Below are 23,172 nucleotides of genomic sequence, written 5' to 3' on the forward strand. Positions count from 1 at the left end.
GAGACAGAGGAAACAGGAGGGATAGCAGACATTAAACATTTCACATGACAAGAGACGTTCCAGGAGAGGATAGAATTACTAGACCAATTAATGGAAGGATTATGACAAACTAGCCAGGGATGGCCCAAAACAACAGGTGTAAAAGGTGAACGAAAAATTAAAAAAGAAATGGTTTCGCTATGATTACCAGAAACAGTGAGGGTTAAAGGTAGCGTCTCACGCTGAATCCTGGGGAGAGGACTACCATCCAGGGCGAACAAGGCCGTGGACTCCCTTAACTGTCTGAGAGGAATGTCATGTTCCCGAGCCCAGGTCTCGTCCATAAAACAGCCCTCCGCCCCAGAGTCTATTAAGGCACTGCAGGAAGCTGACGAACCGGTCCAGCGTAGATGGACCGACAAGGTAGTGCAGGATCTTGAAGGAGAGACAGGAGTAGTAGCGCTCACCAGTAGCCCTCCGCTTACTGATGAGCTCTGGCTTTTACTGGACATGAAGTGACAAAATGACCAGCAGAACCGCAATAGAGACAGAGGCGGTTGGTGATTCTCCGTTCCCTCTCCTTAGTCGAGACGCGGATACCTCCCAGCTGCATAGGCTCAGCTCCCGAGCCGGCAGAGGAAGATGGTAGTGATGCGGAGAGGGGGGCAACGGAGAACGCGAGCTCCTTTCCACGAGCTCGGTGACGAAGATCAACCCGTCGCTCAATGCGAATAGCGAGTTCAATCAAGGAATCCACGCTGGAAGGAACCTCCCGGGAGAGAATCTCATCCTTTACCTCTGCGCGGAGACCCTCCAGAAGACGAGCGAGCAAAGCCGGCTCGTTCCAGCCACTGGAGGCAGCAAGAGTGCGAAACTCAATAGAGTAGTCTGTTATGGATCGATTGCCTTGACATAGGGAAGACAGGGCCCTGGAAGCCAGATCGATCAAAAACCCGTATCATCTCCTCCTTAAAGTCCTGATACTGGTTAGTACACTCAGCCCTTGCCTCCCAGATTGCCGTGCCCCACTCACGAGCCCGTCCAGTAAGGAGAGATATGACGTAGGCGACACGAGCAGTGCTCCTGGCGTAAGTGTTGGGCTGGAGAGAAAACACAATATCACACTGGGTGAGGAACGAGCGGCATTCAGTGGGCTCCCCAGAGTAACACGGCGGGTTATTGATTCTGGGCTCCGGAGATTCGAAAGCCCCGGAAGTGGCCGGTGGATCGAGGCGGAGATGGTGAACCTGTTCTGTGAGGTTGGAGACTTGGGTGGCCAGGGTCTCAACGGCATGTCGAGCAGCAGACAATTCCTGCTCGTGTCTGCCTAGCATCGCTCCCTGGATCTCGACGGCTGAGTGGAGAGGATCCGAAGTCGCTGGGTCCATTCTTGGTCGGATTCTTCTGTTACGGTGAGTGAATGAGGACCCAAAAGCGAACTAACTTAAACAGAGCTTCTTTAATAACCAAACATAGGTAGGCTCAGATAGACCGGCAGATTCCGACAGGACAGGACAAGGTTACAGCAAACATGACGATAGTCTGGTTCAGGCATGAAACACAACAAACAAGAATCCGACAAGGACAGGAACAAAAACAGAGAGAGATATAGGGGACTAATCAGAGGGAAAAGGGGAACAGGTGGGAGAAGGGGTGACGAGGTAGTCAAGAGGAGACAAGGAACAGCTGGGGGAAAGCGGGGGAGAAAAGGTAACCTAATACGACCAGCAGAGGGAGACAGGGTGAAAGGACAGGACAGAAAGACACAACATGACAATACATGACACTAAATTATAGAGTGAAAAGAAGGAAGCCTGTACAGAATAAAACCATTTCAAAACATGCATCCTGTTTGCAATAACGCATTAAAGTAAAAACGGCAAAGAATGTGGCAAAGAAATTAACTTCATGTCCTGAATACAACGTGTTATGTTGGGGCAAATCCAACACAACACTTCACTGAGTACCACTCTTCATATTTTCAAACAATGTGGTGGCTGCATTATGTTATGTGTATGCTTGTGATCGTCAAAGACTAGGGAGTTTTTTAGGGATACAAATAAACGGAATAAAGATAATCACATGCAAAATCCTATTCAATCTGCTTTCCAACAGACATTGAGAGACAAATTCACCTTTCAGCAGGACAATAACCTAAAAGACAAGGCCAAATGTACACTTGAGTTGCTTACCAATACAACATTGTATTGTGGCCTAGTTAGAGTGGCCTAGTTAGAGTTTTGACTGAAATCGGCTTGAAACTCTATGGCAAGAATTAAAAATGTCTGTCAAAGCTATTTTTTTAATAATAATGTATGATCCAGGTGTGCAAGACTCTTAGAGACTTATCCAGAAAGATATGTATTGACTCAGAGGTGTGAATACTTATGTACATTTGATATTTCTGTATTTCATTTTCAACACATTTGCAAAATGTTATAAAAACATGTTTCACTTTGTCATTATGGGATATTGTGTGTAGATGGGTGAGAAAAAAATATTTATTCCAGTTTGAATTCAGACTGTAACACATCAAAATGTGGAAAAAGTTAAGGGGTTGGAATACTTTCTGAAGGGACTCTTCCGACATGTAAATGATTGAGAGGACATACAGAAAAGTGTACATAGTACGTGCATTGTTCTGGGTTTTGTTTATTGATCAGAGAGATTGACAAGAGCCATTCAGTGCACCATCAGCAGTTCAGCAGGACAAGCTCACTGCCTGCTGTGTTTGTGTTACGGGGAAAATGCAAAGTAATGCAAAGGAATGTTTGTCTAGTTAAATTCTGAGTTTGTGTCCTTCAGGGAACGGAGCACATGAGATAAGAGGTTAGTAATGGTTCTGAAGTGTATTCGTTATTTAAGTAGCTACCTCACAGGGAAATATTAAAAAATAAAATAAAAAACATTCCCAGAGATGGATAATAACGTCTGAATAGAAGAATAAAAGCAACAAATAGACACAGACTCAAATGAGACAAATATAACAACAATGGGAATGGACTATCAGAAAAGTGATGTTATGTCTTCACTTTTTGTTTCACTCGACGAGCCAAACATTGTAATTAAGTAATGTGTCCAAATGATTGAAGCAGTGTCCATCTTCTTTACTTCCATCAGACAAACGATGTGGGCCAGAGCTGTAATACTTTTCATTGGTGTGGTATTCCATTACCAGCAGGTAAGCAGTACATTGTAATTGTATTTGAAATGAGCCGGTAAGACAATTTGAGCCATGGATGTTAGCCAAGTAAATCAAGTATAGCACAGATAAAAACAAAACATGTTATAGAGAAATGGAAGTAACCTAATTAATGCATACTATCTCACAGATGAATTCTAGTGGTCAGAGAGGGTGTGGTATATGGCCAATATACCACGGTTAAGGGCTGTTCTTATGCACAACGCAATGCAGAGTGCCTGGATACAGCCCTTAGCTGTATTGGCCATATATTGCTATTATAAACTGGTTACCAATGTAATTAGTAGTAAAAATAAATGTTTTGTCATACCCGTGGTATACAGTCTGATATACTATGGCTGGCAGCCAATCAGCATTCAGGGCTCAAATCAGCCAGTTTATAATGTCCCTTTAGTGATGAAATATAATGTGTCTCTCTCTTCATTGACACAGGCCTTAGCAGTGGGTGAGTTATTTATGCATTTATGTCTGAATACATAACAAACCAAGCAGCTTACTCTCTATGAAAATAACCATAAAGGGAATACATGAGGAAAGGTGAAATTACTAAGTAACTCACACAAGCAGATGCACACGTGGAGACCCTCTCCTCTTATCATTTCAATCAGAAGTCGAACAGGCTCTCATGCCTATTTGCCAAAATGTTTCCTTTATGTCACTGATTGTTTTAGATACCTACATGGCTGAGTTCATGATAGAAAGCAATGCTACGTTGTACGTCTCTGGTGCTCTATCAGCAATCAAGCAAAAAGCAACACCTAATACAACAATGACTATTGAACTGCTTGAACTAACAGCAGGTACAGTATCACTATTTCTACCAAATATGGTTTCATAGAGAAAAATGTGTTTAAAATGATTCTCTGTCAGTGTTTCGTCCATAGCCCGATTGATAATGTGTGTTTCTTTGTAGAATGTAATATTGTCGGGAACGCTTCTACGTGTAACTGTTCATCAGCGTACATCTGGAGTAACGACGTGTGTGGCAATTTCCAGTGTTGCGATGACTCATATTGTAAAGCAAATATTTCTCACTACCCAGCCCTCTGCATACCCAAAGTGAAAGGTACTATTGCTGATACTGTTATTTCTGCTATCGTTCTTCTATATGATCAATAGCCTAGCCCTAGTTGATACTATTAAACAAGTATTGTTATGATTCCTTCTTCATTGTATCATTGTTGCTGTTGTTTCTACTATTTGTCATCCACTGCTATTATTAATGTGGTTATTGTTATTGTTGCAGTGTTACTGTATATTTTACACTGTTGTAATTGTTTGTTTTTGTTGACATAGTTCGCTTTAATGGAACAGTCCAAGTGAGAATAACAATTCATCAAACTGATACTATCAAAATACAGGTACATTTGTATTTTTATTCAAATTCGCTGAAATAGTAGTTTTGGTTGTGATAAAAATGATTAACATCTATAGTGAGTTAAAGTGACACACACTATATGTAATATTGATGATAAAATATCCTTTCCCTCTCAGCTTACAGATGGTTTTAAACAATTACATGGGTTTGAGTGCCTCAATGTGTCTGGACCGAGGTAAGGAAATCTAAATGTATTGGATGTATTTTCTCATTGCTTAATTTTTGGCAGAGTGCTTGTTTTTCTCCCCAAAGGTGCAACATACATTTCTGATTTTGTCTCCCTTTCACCCATTGGCAACTCAATATGGACACATAAGGGATGATGGACAAATTGTTGATTTCAAAGTGGATCTCAGTGTCATATTTCTGACTGATAGACTTGCAAAAATAATAGCTGACCTGGAACCTACTGTTGGCAAAATAGCTGTTGAAACATCAGGTAAATGCCCTGCCCCTTCCAATACAGTACAGTCACTTCACGTAGTGATATTAAGACCATGAGTAGATCTGCCAAAAACACCCGGGCATTAGGCTCAGATAAGTCACACGAGAAAATATTATATACAGAATATATATATTTTTTAAAATGGAGTCTCTGCACACTCTAATCAGTTGTAGTTTCAGAGTTTAACTTGCTAAGCTTTCAATACTAATGATGACCTTCGCCGGACCATACAAACAAGTGCAGAGACAGTTTCATACTGAGAAATGTGGCAAGGATTATGGTATGAAATAGATTATGTTATGTTGGAAATTATTATGTAAAGCGTGTAAGGATGTATTGTATTATTTATTGCATTGATACTGTATGTTTTTGCTTTTCCACAGGACTCGTGAGCATTCAGTATCCAAGGGACACAGTGAAATTCTCCTCAACACCGACGCTAAACTGCAGATTTGAAGAGAAAACAAACGGCTCTTGGAACTGGAACCTGTTAAAAGGAAATAAGACATTTGATCTGAACACTGGAAGCAGCATAACCGTCTCATTACCCAATGAAACGCCACACAATTGTACCACAGTCCAAATTATAAGGTTGTCAGGGAACTGGGCAGGTGAGTCTGAGAGACCTATGATGCTTGCCAACATAAGTTGAGGGTGTAGGATTCTATTTCATGTTTATGAAGCCATTATACATATAGCATATCATTTTGTTCGATGCTGAAATAGGCCCACTGTTGGTAATGATTCTTGCTTTTTGAGTGATGATTAACTATTTTATCCCTCTCTTAATGCTTCTGAAGGGATTTATAAGTGTGGATTTTCCAAAGGGTCCATTGTGCACGCAGCCACTGCAGAGTTGAAGGTAGCCCTGCTACCAGATAAGATCACCATGACGATTGACCCACTGACTGTAGAATGCCAAGATGGAGTGCCTCCTGTGACAGTCACCGCAACCATCGATAACAGCACAGAGCAATACACGGTCACTTGGTCATACCAAAATAATCTCCAAACTCCAAATCTCCAAACTCAACCAGGTACCAGGAACTCTTAGTCTTGTGTCTTGAACTACGTATCACCTTTTTATTTTTGTGCTCAAAATGATTAAAGTTGCAGTAACTTGATAATAAATAAGCAGTTGCTTATCAACAGATAGTTTGTTGATAGTATGACCATCTGTAGAGCATCTACAGATGGAAAATCTTCACTATCCAAATAAAGTGTGACCACATTCTATTCTAGTACCACCAGCGGGGATAGCCTACACCACAGAGATAATTATAAATTGCAGTCCATCAAGCTCACCCCATGTTGTCATCGTCAGCTTTACAAACCAGATGGATGAGATCAAGAAAGCAAGCATAACTATCCCAGTGATATATGGTATGTTCAGATTGTATGAGTCCATAAAAGAAAAGGGAAAAAAGAAAAAGACATTCCAGTTAATTACTATCCCTCAAATGTGTTTCTTATGTGATTGGTTAAAGTCCCCTTACATCCAGAAGGGATGAAGAAGATGAGGCTTAATTCCCATTAATACTCTTTACTGCTGTTTATATTCAGCTCACGACAAGAACCAGGCTTGTCCTGAAGACAATAATGTTTGGCCAAAAACCCCAAAAGGTGTAACTGTCACCATCCGAAAATGTGAGGTGAATAGAGTTGGGTACAAAGAGCGGACATGCAAGGGGCCTGAGTGGATGGAGGTGCTGGATAACTGTGTCAATGAGGAGCTCAACAAAGTTGTCAATGCAGCAGCAGTGAGTATGACCTTTCACCTTCTGCACTCACACAACTGTTATACTGTGAAGTTGATACGGAACGTTGGTAATGTCTTGGTGAATGCCTACATTTTCTGTAAAAGTGCATTCCTGCCATTTAGTAATATGACAACACTACTCACGGGTATGTCATATGATATATCACATTCTTCAACTACACATCCAGCCAATGGAATGCTGTGTGACTTGCGTTGAAATACTCTGGGCCTGTAGAATGTGTTGGTATAGGAAACCAAGTTACTATTCCATGTTTGTTTTTACATCACAGAGTTTTAAAGAGGGACTTGGGGCCACTCTGCAGGTTGCTATTCAAATCTTTTCTGATTTGAAGAAGAGCATGGTTGCTGACTCAGTTGCTGATCTGAGTGCATCCATCAATGTGCTGGATACCATGTCGAGTGCATCAGAAACCATCACCCTGGATAACTCCATTTTAGATGTGAGCCATACCCCAAATAACTGTTATACAGTCGTGTACAATATATCTCATACAGAAACATAAATGTATATTTATTTTTCAGACATTTCTTGATGCTGCGAGCAACATGTTGAATAACACTTGGAAGGCAGTCAACAAAACCCTTGAATACGACATGTCCTCAAAATACCTCACGTCTATCGAGGGTCTAGTGAATAACATCAAAATGAATACCAGTGACGGAAATGACACCCCAAATATACAACTCAAACTCTGCAATGTTCAAAACGGCACATCTTGCAATGACATTGTGTTTGGTGTAGAGGTCAAATTGGCCCTGTCCTCGGGAATAGTGAAAACTGTGGGAGTAAAAAACCTAGCTGAGAAATTAAACAATTCTAAATTCTCAGACTATAAATTCCCTAGCATTGTGGTGTCAGCCACACTGCAAAACAGCAATGACTCCAAAATAGACATCAAATTGGACTTTCCCATCAACCAGTCGATGACTCAAGACTCCAACATCCTCTGTGTGTTCTGGAACACCACATTGAACGAATGGTCTGAAGAAGGCTGCAAGTGGAAGAAAGGGGTCAACAATAGAAGCTATTGCGAGTGCACCCACCTGACCTCCTTTTCAGTGCTGATGTCAAAGATCCCGGTGACCCTGCTCTTTCTGGATGAGATCACCTACGTGGGCCTCGGCGTGTCCATCTGCTCCCTCATCATCTTCCTCATCATCGAGGCGCTGGTGTGGTCGGCCGTCGTCAAGTCCAACCTCTCGCACTTCCGCCACACGGCCCTGGTCAACATCTCTCTGTGCCTGTTACTGGCCGACTGCAGTTTCCTGGCCTCCTGCTTCCCCAGCATCAAAACCTCTACCTGGTGCCTCGTCCTGACCGTGACCAAGCAGTACTTCTTCCTGGCTATGTTCTGCTGGATGCTATGCCTCAGCATCATGCTACTACACCAGCTCATCTTCATCTTCCACCCGCTGAGGAAGAGGGTATATCTGCTCCTGTCCACCATCCTCGGCTACATCTGTCCCACAGTGATAGTGTCAGCTACCTATGTGTACTACAAATACACAGGGAAACCCTACCACAACACGGAAACCTGCTGGCTCACTTACGAGGGGCCTCTGAAGGGGTCCATTCACGCATTTCTTCTGCCAGTCGGGACGATTATTTTGATGAATCTCTTCTCCATGGGTGTTGTCATCATGACACTCCTAAAGTCCACTGTCTCTGATGGGAGTAAAGCCGATGAGAAAGAGGCAGCCAAAAGCATCATGAAAGTGATGGTCTTTTTAACGCCAGTCTTTGGAGTAACATGGGTTTTGGGATTCTTTGTGCTGCTCATTGATATCAACAAACCAATGGGTGTTCTGATGAATTATGCTTTCACCATCATAAACTCCTTTCAGGTACTTTGTCATCCATTTTCCATTACAGATATTCCTGTCTGAAATTATTGAGTGAAACTAGCTGTAATTAGTTTTTACCATTGTATTCATTGTGTGGTGTTTTTCAGGGCCTCTTCATTTTGCTGACTGGATGTTTTGCAGAGAAAAGGGTATTTGTCCATCCTTAAAGATATAGATATCATTTAGATATGAATGAAAGCTATAATTGAATAGTGTTACAATAGTGAATAATGTATACTAACTGTATAGATATTATGTACCCTTACTACGACTCCTTCTTTGTCATGTTAATACCAGGTGAAAGATGAGGTGTTGAAACTTTTCTTGGCTGGGGTGAGTTCTGCTCTTTTTCCCCCTGCTTTTGTTGTCTTTCTTTTCAAGTGGTGTTGGAGGGCCAGTAGGAGGCACTCTTTCCTCTGGTCTAAAAAATATCCCAATGCCCCAGGGCAGTGATTGGGGACACTGCCCTGTGTAGGGTGCCGTCTTTCGGATGGAACGTTAAACGGATGTCCTGACTCTCTGAGGTCATTAAAGATCCCATGGCACTTATCGTAAGAGTAGGGGTGTTAACCCCGGTGTCCAAACCATCACGGTCACCTAATAATCCCCAGTTTACAATTGGCTCATTCATCCCCCTCCTCTCCCCTGTAACTATTCCCCAGGTCGTTGCTGTAAATGAGAACGTGTTCTCAGTCAACTTACCTGGTAAAATAACGGATAAATAAAAAAATAAAATACAAATTATAGAGCAGTCAAATGTGGTTAAATCTTTCTTCAAGTTGCTCTTATACCTGTGTAGGAATGCTATAATTACGCTAGTTACAACATTGTACTTCCATAGTACTATGGTAATTGTCTTGTAATGACATAGTAATGGAAGCAATAAGGCCCGAGGAGGTGTGGTATATGGCCAATATACCATGGCTATGGGCTGTTCTTAGGCAAGGCGCAACACGGAATTCCTGGATACAGCCATTAGCCGTGGTATATTGGCCCTATATCACAAACCCCCGAGGTGCCTTATTGCCATTATACACTTTTTACCAATTTAATTAGAGCAGTAAAAATAAATGTTTTGTCATACCCGTGGTATACAGTCTGATATACCACGGCTGTCAGCCAATCAGCATTCGGGGCTCGAACCACCCAGTTTATAAAGACTGTTTAATAACAAAAAACGCCCAGTTCTATTCCTTTGTAATTAGAAAGCAAAGCAAAATAAAGCACCATGTATCAATATTGTAATGCCAGTGTAATTATAGTGTTACTACACAGAAAAGCAACATAGTGTCATGTGTTACTGAAAGCACAGATATAAATCTGCCCACCTCTCTCACCAGGCACCTACTACCAAAGGGACAAGTGAGAGTATAAAAAACCTGACAAAGTCCACTTCAAATAACTGATGAACATCAAGGTTTGTACAGTCTTGATACAAGACAAACATGTATGCTGCTAAACACGTGTCATTTCAATAATTAAATTAACACCTAACTCTTAACTCCTTAATTAGTCAAACCAGGCATGCTAGTACTGGGCTGTAACAAAAGCCTGCACACTTTAAGGGTCTGCACGATTGGGGAATGAAATACACTGTACTCATCATATGTTTTCTGCCTCAGAAAACTAGCTATATTCTGGATCAAGCTATATACTGGATCAGGACCAACCCATATGTCTGCCACTACTCTCACCCAGACAGAAACATCCACCTGGTTGTTTCCTCAAAGACAGGGATGGCTGTGGTTTAGGTGGTGTTTAGACAGGTCTTATCATGATTTCATTATATTATGTCAATTACCTATCAAGTTTCATATTAATATCTGAACTCCTAGACATGAATCAATTGCTAAACACATCTTTGTGATTTCCTGTACACTTACAGTGCCTTGCGAAAGTATTCGGCCCCCTTGAACTTTGCGACCTTTTGCCACATTTCAGGCTTCAAACATAAAGATATAAAACTGTATTTTTTGTGAAGAATCAACAACAAGTGGGACAAAATCATGAAGTGGAACGACATTTATTGGATATTTCAAACTTTTTTAACAAATCAAAAACTGAAAAATTGGGCGTGCAAAATTATTCAGCCCCTTTACTTTCAGTGCAGCAAACTCTCTCCAGAAGTTCAGTGAGGATCTCTGAATGATCCAATGTTGACCTAAATGACTAATGATGATAAATACAATCCACCTGTGTGTAATCAAGTCTCCGTATAAATGCACCTGCACTGTGATAGTCTCAGAGGTCCGTTAAAAGCGCAGAGAGCATCATGAAGAACAAGGAACACACCAGGCAGGTCCGAGATACTGTTGTAAAGAAGTTTAAAGCCGGATTTGGATACAAAAAGATTTCCCAAGCTTTAAACATCCCAAGGAGCACTGTGCAAGCGATAATATTGAAATGGAAGGAGTATCAGACCACTGCAAATCTACCAAGACCTGGCCGTCCCTCTAAACTTTCAGCTCATACAAGGAGAAGACTGATCAGAGATGCAGCCAAGAGGCCCATGATCACTCTGGATGAACTGCAGAGATCTACAGCCGAGGTGGGAGACTCTGTCCATAGGACAACAATCAGTCGTATATTGCACAAATCTGGCCTTTATGGAAGAGTGGCAAGAAGAAAGGCATTTCTTAAAGATATCCATAAAAAGTGTCGTTTAAAGTTTGCCACAAGCCACCTGGGAGACACACCAAACATGTGGAAGAAGGTGCTCTGGTCAGATGAAACCAAAATTGAACTTTTTGGCAACAATGCAAAACGTTATGTTTGGCGTAAAAGCAACACAGCTGAACACACCATCCCTACTGTCAAACATGGTGGTGGCAGCATCATGGTTTGGGCCTGCTTTTCTTCAGCAGGGACAGGGAAGATGGTTAAAATTGATGGGAAGATGGATGGAGCCAAATACAGGACCATTCTGGAAGAAAACCTGATGGAGTCTGCAAAAGACCTGAGACTGGGACGGAGATTTGTCTTCCAACAAGACAATGATCCAAAACATAAAGCAAAATCTACAATGGAATGGTTCAAAAATAAACATATCCAGGTGTTAGAATGGCCAAGTCAAAGTCCAGACCTGAATCCAATCGAGAATCTATGGAAAGAACTGAAAACTGCTGTTCACAAATGCTCTCCATCCAACCTCACTGAGCTCGAGCTGTTTTGCAAGGAGGAATGGGAAAAAATGTCAGTCTCTCGATGTGCAAAACTGATAGAGACATACCCCAAGCGACTTACAGCTGTAATCGCAGCAAAAGGTGGCGCTACAAAGTATTAACTTAAGGGGGCTGAATAATTTTGCACGCCCAATTTTTCAGTTTTTGATTTGTTAAAAAAGTTTGAAATATCCAATAAATGTCGTTCCACTTCATGATTGTGTCCCACTTGTTGTTGATTCTTCACAAAAAAATACAGTTTTATATCTTTATGTTTGAAGCCTGAAATGTGGCAAAAGGTTGCAAAGTTCAAGGGGGCCGAATACTTTCGCAAGGCACTGTATTTTCTACAAACAGTACAGTAGAATACTATGATGTCTTAATATTACTGTTGTTGTTCCTGTACTTGCATTATTTATGACTGTAGATGAACTGTGGCAATCAAAGTTATTGTAATAAAGGAAGGCCAGGATTCAATCAGAGGCATGTTGTAGACAAACACATTGCATACTGACAAAGTGCCTTTTAAAGGCTATTTCCCCAACATTTGCAAAGATCGCATTCACGGTAAACACTGCAGATATTGGCTCAAGCTGAAATTACCTTGAAAATGCCCTTCAAGTGCTGTGCACTTGTAGACAACGTGCCTTTGATTGAATCCCGGCCTAATTGTCTTTTTTAATCTAAACCCGCTGCCACCAATTCATTGTTTGGAATATAGTAGTATCATTTGTGGCTGTACAGCAAATGCATTTAAGTAAAAAATGAGAAACCTAGGGCTGGATTCAATCCATTTCGACAAAGCATCGTGGAAGATCCACATAAAAATGTTAAGGTAATATCTGATTGAGCTGACATGCAGTCTCTGCAACCGTGGGAACGCTGCCTTTAATTGTCAATTGCACTATAAAGCAGATCTTCAGTGCTACGGAATGAATAGAGCCCCTAGATTAACTAGCTTTATTAGGGAAGGGTAGTATCTCCATTAGTCTATGGCCTAGATTCAATCCAGAGTGTGATTGACATTTAAAGGCAATGTTCCCACATTTCTCAGAGACTGCAGTCACAGTAACGTCAGTCCAATCGGAAATTGCCTTTAAATGTCAATTACGCTGTAACATGGATCTTCCGCAGTCTGAATTAAATCTGAATTAAATCTAGCCCTATGTTAATGTTTATTTTTTACATTGTTATCTGTATGTGTGTGTGCTCTTGCAATCATCTAATAATCAATCAAATAAAGAAACATAAATCTCACAGAAGCAATTATTTCATTATTTCATTCAGGCTCCTGAGTGGTGCAGTGGTCTAAGGCACTGCATCTCAGTGCAAGAGGTGTCACTACAGTCCCTGGTTTGATTCCAGACTGTATCACATCCAGCCGTGATTGGGAGTCTCATAGGGCTGCGCACAATTGGCCCAGCGTCGTCCGGGGTAGGCCGTCAATGTAAATAAGAATTTGTTCTGAACTGACTTGTCTAGTTAAATAAACAATTATTGAGCAACTTGCCACAATATTGTTTTAGTTCATGTTATAGACAATTACAAGCGTCCAAACCTAACATAAACATAAGTAATTTAATAAATAATTTCACATACAGTGGAGAGTGAACTGGTCTATGAAAAGTCACTCTGCAATTAATTGATTGAATGCCAGCCATGGTCAAGGAGTTCTTATTGATTCAAAATAACAATATCAAATATACAATACGCGTGGCAATCTATAATCACTGTTTCTTAGAGAGGCATTGGGATTGAGGTGGTACATAAGTATAGCTGTGACGCAGTATGGTGACTCAGTGAACTCTCCGGATGACTGAGAAGATGGCCAGAGTCAGCACGATTGTCCCTGCCGCTCCACCAATCAGAACGCCCAGAATGCGACCATCGATATGTTGCTTCTCACACGTCTCACCAGCATAGTATGTGGCCTGGCCAGTGGCACACCTTAGTGAGAACAACAGCCATTATGAGTCAGTGATAACAGTGATACAATACACATACTCACTCCTTGTCTCCTATACCATATTGTACTGTGCTTTCATGAAAGCAAAAACCCTAGTAAAAATGCAGGCAGCATGTCAAAATGATAATGTACTGTATATTGCAAGTAGTGACTCAGATGTGATGTGCCCATGTCAAACTTCACAATTACAGAATCAGTCAACACAGACAAAGATCTGGCAGATTTTGGAGTGGAAATGTGTGTATGAAAAAACAGAAAAGAAAATGAGTGTATGGTTTGTCACACAGTAACTGCACTATCAATTCAGCACTATAGCGCAATTAATATGTAAAGATAAATTCAGATTGAGCCGACATATGCAGCGTTTACCGTGAATGTAGTCTCTGTAAACGTGAGAACATTGTCGTTACATTTCAATCACGCTGCAGCACGGAATTTCCGAAATATAGATTGAATTGAACCCTAGGTGTTGGTGTGGGGTTGTGCAGGTCATATTTGTAAACACACCTGCACGTGGCTTTCCCATGTTTCTCAACCACACACACTCCCCCGTTGAGGCAGGGGTCGGGGCTACACGGGTCACTAGGGACGGCCCGTGCCTGTCTGTGTTTGGGAACGTCAGCCATCTCCTTCTCCTGTCTAGGGGTCTCCTCATCTGGGAGGTCACCACTGGGACTCTTTGGCTGGACAGGGACCTCCATCTTCACCAGGTGGGTCAAATCTGGAACACATCCACAAATAATAATTGTTTAGTGTTAGGAGAGAGAATGTTGTTGTTTTTGTTGTTTTGTGGTGTAATACTCCAACTGCTAAATTATTCAACTCTATTTTGTCTCTTGCTGTAAAGTGACCATGTCAATTGATTGCTTTGCACAGTTTTAGGGTGACGTGGGTTAGGTTAAATAGTAACAGTCAGAAACTGTTCAAATCATCACATAACAATATACACTATATATAAATATACAGTGTACAGTGCATTCGGAAAGTATTCAGACCTATTGACTTTTTCCACATTTTGTTACGTTACACCCTTATTCTAAAATGGATGAAATTGTTTTTTTCCCCCCTCATTAATCTACACTCAGTACCACATAATGACAACGCAAAACCACTGAAATATCACATTTACATAAGTATTCAGACCCTTTACTCAGTACTTTGTTGAAGCACCTTTGGAAGCGAATACAGCCTCGAGTCTTCATGGGTATGATGGGTATGACGCTACAAGCTTGGCACACCTGAAGTTTCTCCCATTCTTCTCTGATGATCTCTAGCTCTGTCAGGTTGAATGGGGAGCGTCGCTGCACAGCTATTTTCAGGCCACTCCAGAGATGTTAGATCAGGTTCAAGTCCAGGCTCTGGCTGGGCCACTCAAGAACATTCAGAGACTTGTCCCAAAGCCACTCCTGCGGTGTCTTGGCAGTGTGCTTAGGGTCGTTGTCCTGTTGGAAGGTGGACCTTTGCCCCAGTCGTACTTTGCTCTGTTCATCTTTCCCTCAATCCTGACTAGTCTCTCAGTCCCTGCCGCTGAAAAACATCCCCACAGCATGATGCTGCCACCTCGATGCATCACCGTAATGATGGTGCCAGGTTTCCTCCAGACGTGACGCTTGGCATTCATGCTTCTAATGAGTCTTTTAGGTGCCGTTTGGCAAACTCCAAGCGGGCTCTCATGTGCCAAGCCTAATTGGTGGAGTGCTGCAGAGATGGTTGTCCTTCTGGAAGTTTCTCTCATCACCACAGAGGACTTTTAGAGCTCTGTCAGAGTGACCATGGGGTTTTGGTCACCTCCCTGACCAAGGCCCTTCTCCGCAAATTTCTCAGTTTGGCCGGGCGGCCAGCTCTAGGAAGAGTCTTGGTGGTTCCAAACTTCTTCCATTTAAGAATGATGGAGGCCACTGTGTTCTTGGGGACCTTCAATGATGCAGTAATTCTTTGGTACCCTTCCCCGGATCTGTGCATTGACATAATCCTGTCTCAGAGTTCTACAAACCATTCCTTCAACCTCATGGCTTGGTTTATGCTCTGACATGCACTTTCAACTGTGGGACCTTATATAGACAGGTGTGTGCCTTTGAATTTACCACAGGTGGACTCCAATCAAGTTGTAGAAACATCTCAAGGATGATCAATGGAAACTAGATGCACCTGAGCTCAATTTCAAGTCTCATAGTAAAGTGTCTGAATACTTATAAAGCTAAGGTATTTCTTTTTTCTTTTTTTTTAACATTTGCAACAATTTCTAAAAAGCCTGCTTTCGCTTCATCATTATGGGGTATTGTGTGTAGGTGGATGAGTAAAATGTTTTATGTAATCCATTGTAGAATAAGGCTGTAATGTAACAAAATGTGGAGAAAGTGAAGTGGGTCTGAATACTTTTTGAATGCACTGTATGTCTCGCTATTTTGTATGTGGAGCAAATAAACTGATGTTGTCAAGTTTGATGTACAGGCCCTCACCGTCAAAGTCGGCAACAATGATGAGATCATCGTTCTTGAGAAAGCTTCTCCTGTGCAGCTGGTCATGAGAGAGGAACGTAGTCCATCCATACTCAGATCCTCTGTAGCAGTTGGAGCTCGCGTCCCACTCCGCCCCACTGGTGCTGGTGGGCTTGACCCAATATGGGTTAGTAGTATCTGGGGAAAAAAAACAGTTTAAGGTGTTAACATGTTACAAAGCCAATTATTTTACATGTATCAAAAGATTGCCTGGTGTATACTTTTGATAGTATATTTTATGGTGGACTAAGATCATACAAGCGTATACAATTTCACAGCGAATCAGTAAATACTGAACAATACTGTGCCTGTTTGTAAGACATATTTTACGTAAGGGACTCATAAGCACATGATTACACTGACCGGTGGTGAAGCTTCTGGTGGCAGACATCCTCAGCTTAGCGTCAGGGTCCTGGTCCATGGCAGTGACGGTGGCCTGCCTGTTGATCACTGGCCACTCCATCACACCGTCGTTCTCCCCGCTGCATAGATGGAAGGTCACACCCACATAGTCAGGATATGTGCCGTCTATTCCCTTGGGGTAGAGGCTGATCCCGTAAGCATAACCCTCAGCGCTGTAGAACGGCTTGCTCCTGATGCGCCCTCCGGCTGGAGTTATGGCGAGCAGGCCAGTGAAGTTCTGAATTCTCCAAACGCCACTTGGGCAGGTGGTTTCTGTTAATGTGATGTCATCGATCAAGATGGCCCCATCTGCATTATTGTTGGACCCTACCGTGCCCTGGAAGAAGTAGCGGAACCTCTCTTTGACCTTCAAGGTCACGTGGGCTACATTCCAGGAGTCATCTCCATCACCTGAGGAAATAAGACATCTGATCAGCTTCCTGATCACCTTCCCATACTCCTGGAGTAACATGCAACCCAGACACTATCAAAACTCTACAAACCATATGTGTAACATATTTATGTATTTCGTTGAAAGCGGGGTTCTCCTGAATACAGTACCTGTGATGGTATGGACCTTCTTGACACTGCAGACATTTCCTGTCCCATCGTCTGTTCTGACCCACACAAACAGCCTGTCCCCGGCGGGCCCGACCATCTTGTAGAAGAACTGCAGACACTGCTCCTTCCTCTTAGGGTAGAGGATGCGTGACTCTAGAAGAGCGCTTTTCCCCACTGTCGCTTTAGATGTGTCAAACCTCATGAAATAGCCAGCATCTACAGAGAGGGTCATTGATACAGTACAAATACTAAACAAACCATATATGATTGCTAATATCAAGTGGAAGGATTGTCATGACTTTCCTGTGAGGATCCAAATGTATAGGGGGAGGAGGAAATTGGTGTGGGGGGGTTGACACCTCACGCGATGTTGTAAATTAAAGGAGAGGAGATCCAGTGTCTCCCTCTCCAAATTCACAAAGGAATGTGCTTTATCTCCAGAGACTTTTCCCGCTGAAACTTTAACTCATTCAAAAGCGAATACTGGAACAATATTCCCAACAGAGAACTTGGGAATGGTGATATTGTTGGTTATTTTGTGATGTCATTAAACGTGTTATAAAGGAAATACTGTAACTTGGAAAGTATACCCACTACATGTACGAAATCTCCATCCAATACGTTGTGCATGAAAAACGAACAATGATGAAAGTGTTTTTGCTAAGAGAACGATGTGATGTTAGAAATATAAGAGGAAATTGTTTCTATAACTTTGTACAAGTGAGTAGTCACTGCCCCTTGAGGGAGGTCAGAGAGCATGTCAGCCTCTTGAACAACCCCATTTTGAATGAACTGTATAAAATGAGGGCTTAATTCACATATGAGAACAGAAAGGCGTCTCAAGTGGTTCGAACTCTGAAATCTCAACACGAGGTAGAGACGATAGTCACCTCCCAGACAATCACTGGTACAGCTGAGCAGCTGTCCTAAGTAAAGTATCTAGAAAAGTGAACTTAAGCGGGACCATACTACTACTCTTCTTAATCTCATCCCCCAATGTATACCACCGACACTGCTGGCTAGCCTATATTCAAAGAGAAAGTTTCAGGAGCGAATGGAAAGTAGAATAAACTCTGTAGTTCTGTTCAGGACTATGCGACAAGTCAATGGATACTGGACAACGGCAGAGGACAACAGTAGAAGAGACAGGTGGAGACCCTTTTGGAGCATTACAAGCGTGCTTCCAAGAAGGCTTGGTTCCAACCGAGATACCCGGCAAACCAAGGCATTTACACGTGAATACATTCATGATTTCTTACTCCAAACGGGCGGCGGTTCATGTGCAAAGTATATGATTACTGTGAGAGTATTTTAAAAAATATATATTTTACTAGGCAAGTCAGTTAAGAACAAATTCTTATTTTCAATGACAGCCTAGGAACAGTGGGTTAACTGCCTGTTCAGGGGCAGAACGACAGATTTGTACCTTGTCAGCTCAGGGGTTTGAACTTGCAACCTTCCGGTTACTAGTCCAACACTCTAACCACTAGCCTACCCTGAGTAGTTTCTAAATGTACCAAAGTGTTATGTCTCTGCCCCTCTCTCTCGCCCCCTCCATCTCCTTTGTAACAAGCTGCAATATTGTGACAGTCCGCTAGGGACCTGTTTCTAATGTATTAAGTGTGTATGTTTATCCTGTGTTATCATTTAGTTAGCTAGTAAATAAATCATTAATCAAATGTGTGTAGTACTGAATCATAAGTAAGGCTGAGGTTTTTGCAGATGCAGGAGGTTTTGACTGTTCAGAATGATGATATGATACGAGGGAATGATTCATACATTGACTGTTTTATGGATGTGATAAGTAAAGACCTTTTAGAGTTTAATTCAGGAGATGGTCACTAAATAAACAACCGCTCTCATGGTGCCCCAAATTTCTTATGAGTTAATTGTAACATTATTCATTTTGTCGGGAAACAATTAAATGTAGTTAGTTGATTAGATGAATAACAGTCATCATATGAATGAAAGTAAAGTCACGACAGGATGAAGAATGTGAAAGATTTTGTCCGTGTGTGTAGGTAGTACTGTAGGAACCTCTGCAGCGGCCTGCCAGTGTGTGGTCTGGCTCCTCAGCGCTGCTCAGGGTCTGGACCCAGTCTGCCTCGTCAGTCTCACCCTGGATCATACCACAGATGTTGATCAGCTCAAAGGAACACTGGTCCAGGAGAGTGTGTGTATTGGCTGCAACAACAGCAACTCTGTTAGCTGTTATTCATAATCATCATCATCAAATCTCTATCAGAATGGCAATGTCTAAGGCTGTGGTTGTTCCTCATAATTTCCTTATACTTTATTTGATGCCTCTGAGCAAAGTTGATGGCTCTTGCAGTTTGATCATATAGGTCATTCCATCTGAGTCACTTACTACAGTCGTACAGGCGGTTCAGCCTGAGCAGGTCTACTGCGCTGAAGTCCAGACGCTGTCCGATGATCTCATTGAACGCTGGGATGGCTGTGGTGATGGTAGGGACGGTGGCGTTCTTGTTGAAAGACAATGGCCTGTAATGCATGACGGACTCATAGTCATATGGCGTGTTCAGGTCTGTGATGAAGTCGTCCTCATACTTGTTAAAGTTGTGCTCCTTTCCTGTAGATATGCAGGTTACAGAATGTGTTATTCAAAATTGTTAGACGCTTGTAAATCACTTTTCCAAGTAAGATTTGCACTTATTCTCGTGTGGATTGTGTTTTTTTCTCCTATTTCTAGGGATGACTGCGCTGTTGGAGCTAAAAACACAAGCATTTTGCTCTACCTGTGATAACATCTGCAAATCTGTGTACACTTTGACACACAACTGATACTTGTATCTGCCACCGTCTGTGCTTAACTCCATCACACCCACCTTCTATGATTTGATCCCACCAGATCTTGACGTAGTCGTCTCTGTCAGAGCGTGACTGCTCATGGTAGAAGCCCAGAGCGTGGAGGAGCTCGTGCTCCACGATGGCCTTGGTGTCACAGCGCGCCCCTATGGAGAGGTTCTGTCCTACCTTATCATCTCCTACAAATGACCAGCATCTTTGGCCGTCACAGACAGGATTACACATTATGACACGAGAGTAAACACAAAATCAAATCAAATTAAAACAAATGTTATTTGTCACATACCGAGAAATGCTTACTTAATAGACCTTAATTATCCCTAAGTGTCGATTGACACAATCCCCATCAAAATCTGTCAATTTAAGATAGAGATATCCGTTTTTTTTGCATTGAATGTTTCTCAATCCACCTCCCCAGATGTCGCGGTGAAATGTGTTTGTCACACCATGAGACATCCCCAAAAAATCGGTCTTCTCACGAAAACGCCTGTAGCGTCTGAACTATTTTGCCTATTATATATCTATTATGACCCCCACAAGTGTCAGGGGACTCATCTGTCCAAACTGTTACGGCTACAAACTAATGTGACCCCACTGTGGAAAGGGGAGATTCTCACGAAAACGATGGTATCATGGGACTCGTTTGAAGGTAACTGGTACTAGTTTCAAAAAATGAATGGAAGTATGAAGGTAGTTTTCTGCCTACCCCCCAAAAGGGGTTAAATATGTGTATTAAAAAAAACGCAATATTTCTGAGCTCCTAGATATATGACAGACACTTAAAAAACAATTATGAATGTGTTTTTCAATGTGTTTCTATGGGCTATAAAAGCCTAATGTAATATTTTATCAATAATTTTTTTATATATATATTTTTTGACCTGAAGGGGTTCTAAAATTCTAAATCAAATCGCTAAATTATCCATAAAGGATCCCCTTAACCAAGAAGCCCTTAACCAACAATGAAGAGTTTTAAAAAAGTAAGTAAGAAAAATGTGCTAAAGGAAAAATAGGAACAATACAATGTTTCCTCATTTGTTCTGTGGAGAAAACGGATTTACAATCGTACATCTTACTTAATATTTCACCATAACATTACTTTACTGTGGTCCACACAGAATATGTACCTCATCATAACAATGGTGACATGAAGGACAGTACTCAACAAAATGCTTTAGCATATTCTGTCACGTTCGTCGTATGAATCGGACCAAGGCGCAGAGTTGTTTGGGTACATTCTATATTTATTAAAAGAATGAACACTGAACACTGAACAAACTAACAAAACAACAAAACAAACCGTGAAGCTAATATGAATAATGCAGACAGGCATCTAAACATCGAACAAGAATCGACTAACACAAAAGGGAAAATGGCTACCTAAATATGATCCCCAATCAGAGACAACGATAAACAGCTGCCTCTGATTGGGAACCATATCAGGCCACCATAGACATACAAATACCTAGACCTACAAAACCCCTAGACATACAAACACCCTAGACAATACAAAAACTAGCATACCCACCCTCGTCACACCCTGACCTAACCAAATATAAAGAAAACAGAGATATCTAAGGTCAGAGCGTGACATACAGTATTCCTCGACTTTACACTAAAAGAGGGGTCACCGTTTATTACAGGTTTGGAATCTGTAGACGCATAGAACACTATGATGAATGTAATTTACTTAGATAAGCATTTTCTAATCTGTGCTCTCCATAAAACCTTGTATTTTATGCTTTGGAGGGACAGACGGTCCATAAAGTTAACCAAGAGCTCATGACATTACAGTGTATTTGGCTGAACTCACCCACTCAGCTTTGTGAAGGAGATGTATGTGCTTTCTCCCTCATAGGGCTTGAAGTCCACACAGGATTTCAGGCGGTATGCTTCGAATGCCTGGTGAATAACACCTTTTGCATTCAGCTCTGAGGGAGTGAATATGAACTGGTTTTCAGAATGTTGTCAATGACTGTATTTCACACAGCATTGAGACATGGTTGGTAGAGCCTACATACCCAAAGAATCTGTCAAGATGTACGGAATGGGAAACTTCCATCTTCTCGTTTCATCCAGGATTGCATTTCGCCTTGGCTGCAAAATCCATTAAAAAAAAAAATGAGGCTAACTGATTTATGTTTAGTCAACTATTACATAGAACAAGGCTATGAAGAGAAGTGTACCTACATCACCTGCAATGTCTCCCTCAAAGAGATTTAGATCTTCTTCTGAAATATCAGGAAATAAACAAATCTATCACTCTCAGTAAAATAAATATTGCCAGATTTGTGAGATTATTGCACATATTATTATATAACTTCAGTAATGTTACAGTTTAACTGAGAGAGTGTAGAGAAAATTACCTGAATTGATATCAAGTATATCCTCTCGCAATTCACCTGCATCTGCATCACCACCTATTCATTCAACAGAGAAACCATTCTGTAAGAACACAGAGCATTATCACACATACACCCTTATGCACGAGACGATCTAGAACTTACCATAACGTGTCGGAACAGCTTGCACCTACAACAAAAAGAGACACTGCTTGACTCACAACATATAATTGATCAAATGTACAATTATTATAATTAAGTCAATTCCTTTCAATAACATAGGATGTGTGCCCTACCTTGAACACAACCAGAATTGCAATGAAAGCGGTGATCCTCCATGGCGCATTGACAGAGCCCATGTTTAATCTGGAGGAGTTGGATATGTGTTTATCTGCTATTGTAAACAGACCAATAAAGTCAGAGTCTGGATGAAACTTTGATCTATACAGATGTAGGATCTTAATTTGACCACCATTTTGTTGCTAAGAATTTTCTTGCACAGCAGGAATTGCAAAGCTATAAATAATGTATCCACTTTACAATATTGATTTGCTCTAATGGAAATGTATCAATCCCTACATAAATGTCCATTAATAATAATCCACATAATCATTTACATTTACTGTTGCTGGAGGATTATTTTCCTGTTGTAACAAACTTGCTCAAATTAAGATCCTACATCTGTTTATAATGACTGTAATGAGTAACGTGAACTTAACACTTGACCATCACATCTCTCTCTCTCACTTTGCCGTTCAGTCAGATGTGTCTTGTCATATCATTATCT

General features: G+C 41.5%; 2 protein-coding genes across 2 annotated transcripts; one reads left to right on the top strand and one right to left on the bottom strand.

The window, feature by feature from the left end:
* The first annotated feature begins 3,079 nt into the window (after positions 1-3,079).
* Positions 3,080-13,046, top strand: adgrf3b (adhesion G protein-coupled receptor F3b). The gene is made up of 17 exons (XM_021612099.3): positions 3,080-3,160; positions 3,614-3,626; positions 3,853-3,981; positions 4,095-4,247; positions 4,478-4,542; positions 4,676-4,734; positions 4,877-4,998; positions 5,388-5,615; positions 5,805-6,041; positions 6,247-6,387; positions 6,568-6,764; positions 7,054-7,224; positions 7,307-8,629; positions 8,737-8,778; positions 8,927-8,962; positions 9,970-10,046; positions 10,252-13,046. Exons 1-16 carry the CDS (start codon positions 3,107-3,109, stop codon positions 10,033-10,035), a joined length of 3,036 nt encoding a protein of 1,011 aa, XP_021467774.3. The 5' UTR covers positions 3,080-3,106; the 3' UTR covers positions 10,036-10,046; positions 10,252-13,046.
* On the bottom strand, positions 12,737-22,817 carry mep1a.2 (meprin A, alpha (PABA peptide hydrolase), tandem duplicate 2). The gene is made up of 14 exons (XM_021612100.3): positions 22,682-22,817; positions 22,551-22,575; positions 22,410-22,463; positions 22,234-22,274; positions 22,065-22,140; positions 21,857-21,974; positions 20,064-20,239; positions 19,586-19,807; positions 19,255-19,401; positions 17,218-17,433; positions 16,618-17,067; positions 16,216-16,392; positions 14,264-14,477; positions 12,737-13,737 (listed from the first exon to the last, which is right to left on the bottom strand). Exons 1-14 carry the CDS (start codon positions 22,742-22,744, stop codon positions 13,587-13,589), a joined length of 2,130 nt encoding a protein of 709 aa, XP_021467775.3. The 5' UTR covers positions 22,745-22,817; the 3' UTR covers positions 12,737-13,586.
* Positions 22,818-23,172: the final 355 nt, after the last annotated feature.

This window comes from Oncorhynchus mykiss, chromosome 8 (assembly GCF_057628025.1).
Source record: "Oncorhynchus mykiss isolate SJ-2025 chromosome 8, ASM5762802v1, whole genome shotgun sequence".
Taxonomy (NCBI): Eukaryota; Metazoa; Chordata; class Actinopteri; order Salmoniformes; family Salmonidae; genus Oncorhynchus; species Oncorhynchus mykiss.

Bases quoted from the DNA above. Each gene is read 5' to 3' on its own strand.
- adgrf3b (XM_021612099.3), top strand. From the start codon at position 3,107: ATGTGGGCCAGAGCTGTAATACTTTTCATTGGTGTGGTATTCCATTAC. The intron at 5,616-5,804 runs GTGAGTCTGAGA...ATGCTTCTGAAG, and splicing joins GTTGTCAGGGAACTGGGCAG to GGATTTATAAGTGTGGATTT. The intron at 6,042-6,246 runs GTACCAGGAACT...ATTCTATTCTAG, and splicing joins AAATCTCCAAACTCAACCAG to TACCACCAGCGGGGATAGCC.
- mep1a.2 (XM_021612100.3), bottom strand. From the start codon at position 22,744: ATGGGCTCTGTCAATGCGCCATGGAGGATCACCGCTTTCATTGCAATT. The intron at 22,141-22,233 runs GTAGGTACACTT...TGGATTTTGCAG, and splicing joins AGGGAGACATTGCAGGTGAT to CCAAGGCGAAATGCAATCCT. The intron at 21,975-22,064 runs GTATGTAGGCTC...TCACTCCCTCAG, and splicing joins CATCTTGACAGATTCTTTGG to AGCTGAATGCAAAAGGTGTT.